Genomic DNA, 15,425 nt, shown 5'->3' on the forward strand with positions numbered 1-15,425 from the left:
ACTTTTAAGTCTAGCGTTTTGGATACACAAATTCGGTTGATTTAAGATTACAGACATCGCCAACCTGTCTGCCCAGCGTGCTTTTTATGGGAAAATTCTCCCGTTGAGAGATGCCTTTAGCATTGGACTGTTATAGGCTATTTATAAAAAACAGACTTTCATTTGCCTGTAATGATTAAATTTGGACGTCACCAAAATGTAATTTTATAATCGGTTCGATCGGAACGTTATTCAAAAACTTGGCAACACGCATTCCAGCAGCGTAGAGGGTCTTATCACAAATTCCCTCTCCCTATTGGAGAAGAAGCCGGTGTCCCAGTGGTTACAGGCTGGGAATAAACCTACTAAGATTGTAAATGTGAAAGTGTGGATGTTTGTTACTCAATCACGCAAACACGGCTGAACAGATTTGGATGAAATTTGGCATGCATGTAGCTTTTGACATTGAAAAGAACATAGGCTACCTTTTATCCTTTTTATATATATATAAAATATCTGGATACCCCATAGACATGCGCATAGAAATCTCGACGCAAACGAAATCGTAAAAACTAGCGATGATATATTTTCTTATCTGTAGTAGTTAACCTAACAGACATTCTCCACAGAATATATCACGCGTTCGTGATGAATTACAACGCTATTTCAAGATCAATGATGTATGGACAGTGAATGACGAATAGTAAACCGTAAACGCAACGTCACGAGTCAAGTGTAACGCTCACGCTCGTCATAAGACAGGAATTCATATATTGTTTTCGTACTAGGTCACCTATTTTAGGAACATTTCGTCGCCATGTGATACACGTAACTAATACGAAACGAATGGGTATATTTTCTTACACGTGCTACTTTTATTTTTTGTTAATGTAGGCTCAAGTACTTTTCTACTTTCATCATCATCATCTTTATGAGCCCATTACCATATTGACGGCCGACTGGCGCAGTGGGCAGCGACCCTGCTTTCTGAGTCCATGGCCGTGGGTTCGATTCCCACAACTGGAACATGTTTGTGTGATGAACATGAATGTTTTTCAGTGTCTGGGTGTTTATCTGTATTTTATAAGTATTTATGTATATCATTCACAAAAATATTGATCAGTCATATTAGTATATCATTATAACACAAGCTACGCTTACTTTGGGGCTAGATGGCGATGTGTGTATTGTAGTAGTATATTAATTTATTATTTTATTACCGCCCAATTACAGGGCACGGGTCTCCTCTCAGAATAAGAAGGATTTAAATGTGACTTGGAAGAATGCACTGTCTCCCATATCCTCTTCTCTTGCCCTAAACTCCTTCATCCCCTCTACGATGTTCTCCCAGCCCAAGTTCCTCGTCCTCTAAATGTTGATTGTCTGTTAATGTCTGTGTTTAGCCCATTCTGTAGATTCCTATGTAAATATGTTAAGTGTAATAATATTAAGTTGTAAATATATATGTAAGAACCTTCCTATCTCCAACCGACTAACATTCTAATTATCTGTTTTTCTGTGGTGTTTTCTGTTGGAAATTAACTCATAAAGAAGAAGCAAAAAATCTGCTACTTATTTAAAAGATTAAAATTTGGTCTTCCTCATATTTCACCGATCATTCTCGAAAGCGTGTCTCCTCCATACCACGTGACATTTGACATTGAAATCGTACCCAATTGGTACAAACGCAAGCCATTAAAAAAAAAAAAAAAAAAAAGAAGGATTTAGGCCGTAGTCCACCACGCTGGCTACGTGCCCTATAGTGAGTCGGTAAGGCGTCGATATCGATGATGATGAAGACCCAAAAAAGGCGTTAACGCCCGTTGCCTGCAAATAAAAAAAACGCCTCGTGCATAGTGACTCTAAGGTTCCCAAAACAAACTTAGCCGTCTATTTGTTATCATGATACATTGATGCTAAATGAACTAAATTTACCGCGTTGAATTTAGCGCCCGGGTATCATTAAATCAACATACAGAATCCTCATTCAGGAATTATTGTATGCAAGTGCATTGTGTCCAAAAACAGTGAAAAAGCCCCGCGCACGTCTCACACCCCTCTTTACACCCGCGGAATTATGCTAGCTCGCAAACTTTTTCCCCATTTAATGGTGAACGTAAATTAATTACTAAATAGTAGGAAGTGACCGTTTCCTCGATAAACACTACTAAAGTAGAGTGGTTTTTGATGCTTTAACATTACTCGTGTACACGGTTTATGTATGTTATATAACCAAAAAAAGAAGTCACTCTTATAAAGCCCCTGAAGCTAAGATCATCATCAACCAATCGACGTCTACTGCTGGATATGTCTTTTGTAGGGAGTTCCGCAATACACGGTCCTGGGCCGCTTGCCTCCAGCGGCTCCCAGCGACTCGCCTGATGTCATGTGTCCACCTAGTTGGGAGCCGACCTACGCTGCGTTTACCGGTCCGGGGTCGCCGTTCCAGCACCCCAAGACCCCAACGTCCATCGTTTCTCCGAGCTATGTGCCCCGCCTATTGCCACTTAAGCTTCGCGACTCTCTGAGCTATGTCGGTAACTCTAGTTCTTCCACGGATCTCCTTATTTCTGATTTGATCACGTAGAGATACTCCTAACATAGGTCTCTCCATCGCCCGCAGAGTGACTCTGAGCCTTCTTATGATGTCAATAGCCGGATCAGAAGCTAAGACGAGCATTTTAAAATCTCGGGTGTTTTCTCTAGATTAAAAATTACTTCTGCCTGCTGTAGGGCTAGCATTCGCACCGAGAGAAAATTATGCGTACTTATATATCACCTATCGCTATGGAAATAAATCGTGATACGGCCCTACTGGATTCAAGCTACCTCTGTGCCAAACATAAAATCAGTGCAGCGTTTGAGCCGAATTTATGTAACAAACAAACATACAACCTTGCTATGGACTGCCGCTTATTTAGAATGTGTTCGTAACTTAATTAACAGCAATGCCAGCGATTTAAATATAAATAAAATAAATCGGATATCGGATAATCCGGTAGAACATTGATAAAAAAGCCAATTAACGATAAAGCTGTGACATTAACGTTAGCCCAAGTTAGGGCATTTCATAAACCCGATTTAAAAAGTATGTAGTATACTGATCAGCTTAATAACGACACATTGCTGGGCATAGTTCTCTATTCTCACAGGCAAAGTAAGCCTCTAGTGCGTCGGTACTTCGCATTGGTTTACAGCTAGAGTCTAAGGACATGTATGAATAAACCGACATTTAGTTAAGAACGGGTTCTCAAGTTAGGTCATAAGCATAGATTGGCCGATACTTTAACCTGTAGCTCGTTTTTTCTGTAATGGAGCTAGGGTGATATGATTTTATAATTTTTATTAGTGTTTTTACCCACACTTGAGACGGATTATAAATTTTTATAAATTTAAAATGAATATATATATTTTCGGAAAGGTCAGAATTTGAACCTGCGACTCTGTCAATCGCGGCCTGAGAACCAAATAAGCTACGGCTCTTCTTATAGCTCGTAGGTGGTTTACTAATTTAGATACGCACGCTCGCAACTGCAGAGCCGCTATCGAGTATTGAAACAAAACAAGGTGAAGTAAAATGGGCCTAATGTCGCTCAGTATAAGGTCGCAAATTCTGTAGGTGCATAACACTATTTTTTATGTATAAACGATCCGCCAAGATCAATGTCAGTAGACGTAGTGAACTAATTTGAGCTTTAAAAAATGATATGAATAAGTTCAATTTACTTTGTCATGAGTGTTTCCATATTCGAAATTGTCAGTATATAAATATTCATATACTAAGGGAATTGATTCGTAGAATCTGAATACGCACTTCGCTACCGCATTCCAATTTATATTGTTAGTATCAATTATTTAGCGATACAATGGTTTAGACCATTTAGATTGTCGTGGTTATATTTGAGTGCGAATGAAAATATGATGTCATCAATTGAAAACAATTGAAATTTTCATCGAACAAACACAGTTGTAACAAGTTATGTTTAACACATTCCTTTCCTCCATTTTCACTACCTCTCTCAGATTGTTAATGACCCTCTGCAGAGCCTTCCTCTCAGAAAAGAGGTTTTCATCATCATCATCATCACATCAACCCATTACCGGCCCACTACAGAGTACGGGTCTCCTCCTACAATGAGAAGTGGTCGAGGCCGTAATCCACCACGCTGGCCCAGACTCGACACATCTTTGAGAACATTATGTAGAACTCCCAGGCATGCAGGTTACATCACGATGTTTTCCTTCACTTTCTGGGGGCCGAGTTCAAATCCCAGCTCGCCACCTCCATCCACCTCGAACTATTATAAGTTACGCGCATTTTTTTTTAATAATTAAAATGTCACTTTCTTCAACGGTGAAAGAGGTACGTACGTATTAATAATCCGACATCGACCTAAGAGGAGATTCTCTAATTCCGTCTTAAGCATAGTTAGACTGTTACTTTTCACGCTATGTTTGAGCGCTGTGGTCTTATAAATTTCGGAGGTCTTCTAGAAGTTCCCGGGTTCACAGCGCTCGGGATCGAATTCATTATTGAAGTTGGAATTTATAATTTTCATAATTGTCTCTGGTCTGATTTGGTGTGAGATTTTTGCAGTGGATGGTTACCACCCTAGCGACAAAGACGTGTCATGCGATTAAGAGGTACGGTACGATGCCGCGTTCAAACCGATTATGATTACGAACTTAATATTACTTCCATAGCAGCACACATCCTTCAGCTTGCTGTCGGATTATTCATTAAATCATAGACCCAACGCTGTTGTACTGTGGGTTGGTGAGCTTTGAAGATTATTATGGCATGCGAGATTTTAGTAATAATTACTGGTGCCAAGGCTTTAACGAGCTGCTGTTACGTATGGGTATGGACAACTTAAACTTTAGAAGCTCTAGGAAGATCCAGGGAATTAAAGCAAGGGCCCTTTTCCATTGCAGAACACGCTAACAACCAACCCAAAGAAGCCGTTCCGTTTTTTTTTTAGTTATTTCCACTTTTAAGTAATGTTTTAAGTAATGGCCTAATAAAATTAAAACATCAAATGAGAACTCACCGAGTGACATAACTTGAGTAAAAACTTTTTCAGCGATCTCATAGTAATAATTTAGTAATATCTCACTGACCACTATTTTTAGCCACCGAAACCGTAAACAAAATCCTCATGGCCGCCACTTGTATAATCTTCGCTACCGGCGAGTTTAAATAAAATTTAAAAAAAAAACACCTGTCGCTAGCACTCGCGAGTCGCTAAAATTGGAAAATAATTTTGTAAAACTATACTACAAGTACGCCGGATGCGGAATAAGACTGTGTAAAAACTGTAAACAATTTTCTGTGCGCAATTTTATCGTAAGCTTTCCAGACGCGACGTAAACTATTTGCCTATACGTAAAAAAAATAACACCTGCCAGACTAATAGTCACTAACTTCGAAACTAATTTCGTGAGAGAAAAACTTCCGCGCCAGGTCAGATGCCGCACGCGATTGTGTTAAGAGTGTAAACAAATTACTCTGCTCGCTAATTCATCGTAGGCTTACCTCACACGACGTAACTAATTATTGTGTTTGCTTAAAAAAAAGTCTATTCTCTTATTCTTTTAAACAGATTTTTAGACTTAGGGCAACACTTCACAGGGCATCAACCTTAAGCGTAGGTTTTAAGCCTCATGTGTCTTTAATTTTACTGGCAATCAGAACTCAGCATAAAACAATACTGAATGCCGTACCGTACCGTACTTTTCCGGACGAGCTGTTCATAGCATCTGGCTCCGCTTTCTTCTCTCACAAGATAGAAAAATGAATGTTAAAATGTAAAATGTAAATTTTTGATGTTGGAAAAGAGCAACTGCTGAGTTTCTTGCCGGCTTCTTCTCGGTAGAATCTGCCTTCCGAACCGGTGGTAGAGTCACTACACACGGACAGACTTGACGTTTCAAAAGTGCTTGTATTAGGCCTACTTGAAATAAATGAATTTTGAATTATTTTATTTTTTTTCCCTTTTCCTTCGACATTTTAGTCGCTAACATAATCTAGGGCTGTACTACCAACGCTTCAAACCGTGGAATCTTTAAATTACAGTATGTTAATAGACGCACAGTAAAATATATAATTAAGTGAATAAGTCGGTAGGAAATCAGTATAAATTATATATTTAATGTAATAGTAAACTTAAAAAAAATCTAACTTTTTTTAGGTCTTTTAAAGAGTAACTATTCCTTTATACATTTTTCTCTTTTATATATTAATATTGTAGCGGAACATTAACCGTTTACACATCGCACGCATCGGACACTCGTTAAAGAAATATATCTTTCCGTTTTTGAAACATTTTTCAATGATGCTATTGGTAGTAGTTTGATGTGGTATAGCCATCTTTGATAAATAGACTATCCGACACAACAACATTTTGCCACTTCTCACCAGTATTTCCTGAGATGGATGACCGATGAGAGATCGATGATCTCAGGAAGTACTGGTCGGATTTGAAAAATTCTTTCAGTGTTGGATAGCCCATCAAGGAAGCTTATACTACATCACGCTAAAAGCAATAAGAACACCTCTATTTTGAAACGTGCTTCACTGGTGCTAACCAGTGGAGAATGTTTCAAAATAGAGGGTTATTTTCCTTTTGAGAGCTTCCGCTGCATGCGCCGCGTAAACGGTTAAAGTTTCGATAAAATCCTGTATGACAAAGTTGTTACCCATTAAAAGTTCTACAAAAAAGTCTGCGACAGCATATGCCTTTCTTATAAGGTTGTTTAGGAGGACGGAGTCGCGAGGGAGCGCTAGTTACTTATTCAATAAAATATGTTACATCTTCAGCCTTTTAATACATCACTACGCTAATGTAAACGCAGCTTTAATCTGGTGTAATATTTCGCACTTTTCTTTCAGGAATACAATACCCAATAGCTAGACGGAGTGTGAATCATCGCTTGGAAATTAGAAAGGGCATGTTCGCACAGCGTAGTATCGCCGCACGTATTTCCTTCATGCTATATTTAACCGTAGCACCGAAATCCAACCTCGCACTGTTAATATAACCTCACGGTGTTTTATCAGTTTTTACACAGTGTGAGGATTTATTTCCTAAACCTGATAGTGAGACACTAGATATTCTTAAGGTATTAAATCCCACTGCATTGCGTCCAATTTCAATACAAGGATGCGCAAATGTAGGCCTGATATTATTTGAGATTTTTTTTCATTTTTAGCAATAAACATAATTGTTATTTGAATAAATGTCACTTTTGGTTAAATCTAATGTTGCCAGATATGAAAAAACCATTCGATCATTTTTAATCGACTCCTAATGAGGATTAGTGAATAAAACTATCAAACAGCGGAAAACGATTGAATTGGTAATAATAAACTGCAGTTATTACGAAATAACTCGGACGTCATTGTCTTTTATTTGAACGTTGACTTATCTGCCAATATCAAAGTGGCATTTTTTTTTAAATCTAATAATAACTCAGATGAAGGGTATCCATACTAGTATTATAAATGCGAAAATGTGTTTGTTTGTTCCTCCCCACTTTACGCCCTAAGTAATGTGAATGTTTATGTGAAAGGTTTTTTTTTAACTTTTTAGTGAAGTATAAACTAACTACAGTAATGCAAATATTGATTAAATTCGGAGAATTAAGAACACACAGAAACCGTGTAAGCGATTAATATTGAAGCATCAAAAACCACTCCACTTTAGTAGTATTTCTAAAACAGGCGGTTGGTCACTTCATTCTATTTAGCAGTTCACAGTCATTATTTTACACCTAATGCCAGTATTTATCATACTCCTAATGCTCAAACGTTTACCATAAAATGGGGGAAATGGGAAAAGTTTGTGACCTAGCAACTTTGCGGGGGAGTGACAGAGTGAAAGAGTGAAGTGAGAAGTTCGCAGAGCGTATAATAATGGCTGAATGAGGGTTCTGTATGTTCCTAATTCTGTGTTTCATTATAAGATAAGTTAGAAAAAATTTAATGTGTGATTGTATGGTAGCACTTGCTTAGGTCCTGTTTAACATGTATCCAGCTTGTAAGAATGAAGAATCAGTTTACAATGAATAATTGTTGACTTAACAATTATTCATTTTTAAGTCAACATCTCCTGAGGATGCTCCGGTTTCGGAGCGAAGATCTGTTTGGTGTGGAGTATAAGATTTGGAGAAATTATAAATTACACCATACAGATTCTCCAGCTTTTCGCGGAGTATAGCAAATTAAGCTTAATTTTTACAATATATCATGGATTTCCGCAAAGTAACGCCTTCTATCCAATATAATATGTCTAGTATCAAAGATTTGCAGTAAAATCGTGGGAAAATAATGTAATGTGCTAACTAAGGTTTAGTTTTGCGAAGGTTTAATTTCGATCAAATACACCTTTGCGTGTTACGTACAAACGAGAGTTCATCGCACTTTAATTTGTAGTGGTATAAAAGAACTTAGATGTACCCGGTACCAATTACCCTTTCTTTCACTTTTGTGTAGGAGCCCTTAATTTGTATACCACACAATCCATTTTTACTGAGTTTCAGTTCTTATGCCGTAGAAAATAAGCGATGTTTTCGCGTGATGTGATTTCGGATATGGTATAGATGCGGTATCGGGATGTGCCAGGTGTTCAACGAACCGCGAAATCGGTTTAAAACAGTAGTTATGACACCAAACTTATATCGACAGCTCTTTAATCGCATGCAAAACGCAAGATTAGGTAATGGTAGAATGACTGTGTGAATGGATTATCGAAACTTTGTTTCCAAACTTTATGTCTGTTGCCTGCAGTGCCGTGCACTTAATACATGCACACACGCACTGCCTACCCTAAAATTGATATATAGCTCGTATAATAGGAGGATTTTTGCCATTTTATGCAATTTTCCTGCTGTATGCATACCCTGGTAAGAAACCTAGTGCACGCCACTGGTCGCCAATGGCTCCCTCTATATTTGATGGTAATTATTTTTTCCTTCAATTATCCTCTGCAGCTTATTAACGTCCCACTATTGTGGCACAGGCCTCCACTCTTATAGAGGAGACGGTTTTAACATAATATAACAATGATAAAAATGAAAAATGAAATTTCCCTCGTTTGATTTTACCGTTAATTATTAGGTTTAAGATTTTAAACATCTGGAAACAAACTTAATGTCGTAATTTGTTTTTAGATTCTCAATCAATTATAACTATCTTAGATAAGGTAGACATAAATGCTGATATGATTAAAGCCGAGTTCAGACACATCAATCTTGTCTTACTCATGGGACACATAAGAAGGCCCAGAGTCACTCAGCGGGCGATGGACAGAGCTATGATACGAGTATCTCTACTGTATAGTCTAAGAAACGAACGTTTACCATAAAATCGTGAAAATGGGTAAAGTGTGTGAGCTGGCAACATTCCGCGGGTGTGAAGATAGACTTGCTCGGGGCGTTTTCTGTTTGTGGACACAATCCTCCGCTTGCAACAATGGCTGTATGAGGATTCTGTATATCCTTAATTCTGTGGTTATTTCCATAGTTGCTAGCTAAATTTGTTGCCAGTATAGGTCTGCGGTTCCCACGTGATTTGTAAAAAAACAATATTATAAGCGGACGTCTTAGCAACAGCTAGTTAGCTAGTTTATGCTATCGCAATCATTTCATCATCATTACCAATCCCCGGAAGCGGTGATAGCCCAGTGGGCAGGACCTCGACTTCACTTTAGGGAGGGCGAGTTTGAATCCCAGCACGCACCTGTTGTTGCTTCAACGGAAGGAAAACATCGTGAGGAAACCTGCATGCCTGACAGTTGTACATAATAAATAAATAATAAATAAATAAATTTACTACGACAATACACACATTGCCATCTAGCCCCAGAGTAAGCGTAGCTTGTGTTATGGGTACTAAGATGACTGATGAATATTTTTTTGTATAATATACATAAATACTTATAATATACATATAAACACCTAGACACTGAAAAACATTCATGCTCATCACCGAACATTTTCCAGTAGTGGGAATCGAACCCACGGCCTTGGACTCAGAAAGCAGGGTCGCTGCCCGCTGCAATCGGCCGTCAAGTAATGTTCTCAAAGGTGTGAGTCAGTGGCGTGTACTCGATACATGCACAAAAGCTATATTATAACTCAAATAGGAGGAGAATTTGTGCCGTTCTATGCAATTTTCCTGGTGTATGCATACCCTGGTAAGAAACCCAGTGCACGCCACTGTGTGGAGTCCACCGATCCACACTGGGCCAGCGTGGTGGACACGCCCCTTCTCATAGTGGGAGGTGACCCGTGCCCTTTAGTGGGTAATGTCAGTAATGGGTTTATATGATGCTGATGATTACCACTCTATTTTTTGACGTGGTGGAAAAGCTTTATTGCTACCAACCTATCACCCAGCCAATTGGGCACGCTCACCGTTCTTACACATAAGATGAGATCGCATTTAACCTAAAAAAAAAATTCAACCTGACCCAGAAATCGATCTCAGGACCTCGTGATCCCGTAGTACTACAAGACCAACGACGCGGTTGACGCCACATACAACTATGATATAAGGTATAATATAATTTACGAGTCAGTGAGCGAGCTGGTAAATGTAAACCAAACTATACCAACTAAGATTCATCACAGACTGCCGAAAAAGCCGCAAGCAACTAATTTTCCAACACTTCATATGCGACTGACGTTAACAAGTCGACCCCACATGTGCCAAAGAATTATGTTTTATTTATTAAAATTTATAAACAAACCACTCCTCTGCATGCAGGTTCGAAGGAGTGGTTTTTTTTACAAATTTTGAATAGTGTTATTTATGAGGGGGGCCGACTTCGATCCCCCCCGTTAGTTATGTCCTAACTGTAATTATTTTAGGGAATTTAAAATATCACTTGCTTTAAGGGTGGATGTAAACATTGTGAGGAAGCCTACACGCCTGAGAATTCTCTATAATGTTCTCAAAGGCGAGTTAAATATATCAGTCAACATCCTGCCAGCGTGGTAGACTACAATGTAATCTTTTCAAATTCTGAGAGAAGTTCCGTGCCCTGTAGTGGGCCAGTAATGGATCGCTAATAAGTATAGTAATCTTTATATATATATTTCTTGTGTGCGTGTGTATGTCACTGAACTCCAAGACGGCTGGACCGATTTGAATGAATTTTTCTGTATGGGTTTTGGTGGCACCCTGGATGGTTTAGATTCACAAATCAGCCCGACAGATGGCGCTTGGGTCAGCTAGTAAATAAATAAGTTAACATGCTCTGCAAGGTATGGGATTGTACTTTCTATAAGCTTTGAACGCATTCCCAATCAATCAATAAAAATGTATCAGTATATTAAAAAAGGGGACTCACCATTTCAATAACAGGAATGTCGTCAACCGTGTCACTATTGATGGCAGTGGTTCTCAAAATGTGCATTTTGTAAATTTCCTCCTCGGGTGCCACTATAACTTGGTCTCTGCATGTACACCGAGTGCTTTTTGAGTAGTTAGTAGTTGGAGATCTTGCTCGTGTGTTGCTTAGTGCATTAATGGCTGTGCCATATGAGTAGCCAGTGCCAGAGTTGTCTTTTGCCCGTTTCATATTGCTTGATAGGTACGATAAGTGGCTGAAATAGGAAAATAATATTTAGTTACACATTACCACATTCTTACAGTTAGTTGTTGCCTGATACACTACATCCATAAATTATAAATGGAAAAGTGCATGTGTCTATCCATAGGTTAACAGCTGAACTAATCTTAAGTGACTGATTTTGCATGCTGAAATGGACATAAAATATGTTTTCCTAATAAAGTCATCCTTGTTAAACAATGTAACCAATAGAGCGTAGAAGTAGATTTGCAAGATGGTGCCAATCAAAAATTATCATTAAACTAAGAATTTTCTATCTGAGCCAGAAATGAAACAATGGAGAATCCTGCAATATTGATATAGTCAAAAGCTTTATGTAGTGTATTAGGTAATTTGTTTACCTTTAATTCATTTAACACCTTCAGAAATAGATCCAAACTTTTACTATTTGATACTTATTGTATTTACAAAATTATGTTTCCAACACCTGTTTTACTATTTTTTTAGAAATTATAGGTTACCCTGCCATACATTTTCCACATGGTAAAACAAACCAACTAGATTTGATTAATTTTATCATTGGTATTCACATATTATAGTTATTACTGATAAAAAAAATATATATTGCAGATAGGAATATATTATTGTTTTTTATATGATATAGCTAATATATTTTGCATCATCTTAAAGAGGTTAAATTTTTGCAAAAATACTTTAACATATTTGCAAACAGCTTTTGGTTATTGGTTGTAACCAATTATGTTAAGAACAGTTACATTAGATTGCCTGGTTGGGTAACCTCCACATGTACGCGAGTGCTGTATGCCTTAGAGTAGAATGCGGATGGTGCACCCAAGGAACATTGGTTGGCAATTTCTCTTATAGAGTATTGATAGCTGATGGCTTATAACCTAATGATATGGGGGTCTCCGCGTGTCCCTCCTATCTCCAGAGGTAGGTGCAGTGGAGGTGACCGACCCCAAGTGGTAAAATGTCCATTCCGGTATGGGAATGGTGGCTTCTTGCCTCAGAAAGGATGTAAAGCAGTTGATCCCCATAATTATTTTAAAACATGCTCAATATTATCATTAATGTTTTATGCTTGTTAAGCTTACAAACCAGAATTGTTGCAAGATGATCTCTGCCATGAAAACATGTTGCAAAGGACATAAAGCTGCTGATATAATAATAAAAGCAAAATAAAAATGAAATAATTATTTAACTAACCTGTCATAACCTTGTATGGGAGATCCTATGTGAAATGTACAATAATAATTATCCGATTCACTTGAAGCCCTCTGCCGTCTCCGCCCTTCTACAATTGATTTTGTATCCTGATAAGATCTATTTTTAGGTTTCTTCAATATGCTCTGCAGTTGTGTCTTGTGGTTATTGAGTATTGACTTCAGAGGTTGCTTGGGCATTGTCACCTCCATCATCTCCTGGTCAACCTTTTCAAACATTTCCTCAACTTTTGGCAACCTATTGTCGTCTAATTTGGTGTTCGACATTGTAGTCACTAACAGCGGTCTTGTTGGACTTCTATGATATTTTGACTTTCCTGGCTGGTAACTGAAAGATATAATACACTATTAACAGTTAATAATTTGAAGATTTTATGGTTATAGTATCTTCATTATCAACCTGTAAAACCAGAAAAGAGTTTAGCCTGTAGACCACCCTGCTGGCCAAGCACAGTTTGGTGAAATTCACATGCCCTTGTGGACACTATAGAAACCGCTCCGACATGCAGATCTTTCACCTTGTTTTCTTTCACCGTTAAAGTAAATCATATTAATTTTTATTGAGTGTACTGTGGATTAAAATCTGTCCCCTCAACAGTGAGTCTTAACCAGTAGGCAATTGAAAACACTTGTTTAATGTTGTATAGCATTGTGCAATAAGTATACAGCTGAACTAAACGGACCATAGCTGTACACCCTATTTACAAAAGCTTTATTGTATGAAAATAAATAATCCAGCAGATTATTTTTTACATAAATCTCTAAATGCGAGTAAATGGGCAGGTCTAAAAGTAGCGTCATCTTTTTCACAGTGTATCACCTGGAAAAGGGTAACACCATTTTTAGACAAGCTAATTTTGTATGTTTAGAGATCTTTGGACAACAGGATGAACACCATTAAAGGTTTATTTAGTGTTATGCTATCAACTATTTCAGAAGTCAAAATAATATGCAATATGCTTGCAATGTAATAAATATTGTTCTTAAAAATAATTAATACATTCTACAACTACAGTTAGACAGCTGGTTGGATTTGAAGCTGTCTCAGTGATTCGATTTCCATAATTTCAATAGATTTTTTCAGATAGAATAATGTTTTCAGTAAAATGTTGGAATAAAGACCTTGAAAGATAACTTATTCAAGGTTTTGTACACAATAATTAGAAATAAGTTGCCCATACTTCTCATGCTGTACCACTTCCGCCAGCCATTTACATATTTAGTTGTTATGGATTGAAGGTTATGTTTATCTGAACTCAGGAGTCATAACTCACCCATGGTGGCCGTTGTGTTCGTGCGCCATGTGGAAGTCGCCGTTCTCCGCGGCCGGTAGAGAGCACTCGAGGTGGAAGCGGTCGTATCGCACTTCGTAGCCGTTATTTATCGTAAAATGGCTCTTGTTTGGCAAGGAGCGGTGATTGCGAGCGTAGTCCGCGGATCGGTGGTACTCGCGCACCGCATCCTCGTACGGCGAGCGATCGACGCCCTCGCTGCGGCAGCGCCGCCTCAACACCCGCGCTGGCCCTCGCCCAGACCACTCCAACACTGAACCCAACGGATCACACGCGTCAAACCCGGCCTCGTAGCTTGGACACGTTCGCATGCCATCCATATCCGCGTCTAATCGCAACGCATTATCCAAAGTCCACATCAATCGCACCGCACCAGGAAAATCACTATTGCACTTCTAATTTTGCAGTAAGTAAACACCTCCGAGACCTTAAAGTCCAGGACGAGGCGTCGAGGCCAGACGGCGACAGCTGACAGATCACCATCTAACAGCCCAAAACAACGTGCCAGGTCTCCCGCCAAAATTGAAAGGAATCAATTCCTTTTACAAATAAGTTCACAGTATGTTTAGATGGAAAATTACTTCCTAGGATAGGAGACATTCAAATTGACTCTGCACCGTTATTAATTTAGTTTACAAGCATAATGGCGTTCCGAGTGTAAATATTTTTTTCCTTTAACATAAACGCAACTCTACTATTCCAATTATTATAATAATTACTTTTCACAACCTACAAAACCATTTTCACTGAATAGAAAACGCTTAAAAAGAATAAAATAAAAATTAAAGGAGTTTTTCTTTGAAAAGCTAACTACTACTTTTGTATAACTTGACTGAATTAAAACGTCATTGATCTATTTTTTCCATCATCACCAACACACGGCATATCGATATGCACAAAGGAGAGATACCATCACTCCGTTTTGTCATTACATTCATTTTGATTTATCAACATAGCACATTGTAAAATTACTATTCCATTCATTGGTGCGATTCCCAGAAAATAAAAAAATTTCGCCAATGAGTATACAAGCATTATTCTATCTTAGTCTGTGCGATTGATCGCAATGTTACTGAGGCTAAAAACAGGAAACAACTGTATGGGTACCTATATCAGTATGTAAGATTGCATCATCAAGCTAAAAGAAATAAATCTTTAAAAACGAAATAGAAAATCGGAATAATTTTCAGAGATTTTATTTATTTTATAGTACTTAAATATAACCATAAAAATTATTTTAGCTTTTTTTTAAACAAGCACTGCATACAATAATGACTGAATAAAGATTCTGCATGTCGATCGAAACGATCGAGTGAAGAGATTGCTTTTAAAAA

The 15,425-nt window shown here is 38.0% G+C and overlaps 1 protein-coding gene across 2 annotated transcripts in view; it reads right to left on the minus strand.

Moving 5' to 3' along the window:
* LOC120633718 (tubulin polyglutamylase ttll-4-like) overlaps positions 1-14,975 on the minus strand; it is a 43,158-nt gene extending 28,183 nt beyond the window's left edge. For both annotated transcript variants that reach the window (XM_039904042.1, XM_039904040.1), the window contains exons 1-3: positions 14,074-14,975; positions 12,783-13,127; positions 11,334-11,589 (exon numbers count right to left, since the gene is read on the minus strand). In XM_039904042.1, the coding sequence (XP_039759976.1) occupies positions 11,334-11,589; positions 12,783-13,127; positions 14,074-14,450 (978 nt within the window). In that variant the 5' untranslated portion in view covers positions 14,451-14,975. The remainder of the gene's footprint in view (positions 1-11,333; positions 11,590-12,782; positions 13,128-14,073) is intronic.
* Between the last annotated feature and the right edge of the window lie 450 nt (positions 14,976-15,425).

This window comes from Pararge aegeria, chromosome 22, assembly GCF_905163445.1.
Source record: "Pararge aegeria chromosome 22, ilParAegt1.1, whole genome shotgun sequence".
In the NCBI taxonomy this organism is placed as follows: domain Eukaryota; kingdom Metazoa; phylum Arthropoda; class Insecta; order Lepidoptera; family Nymphalidae; genus Pararge; species Pararge aegeria.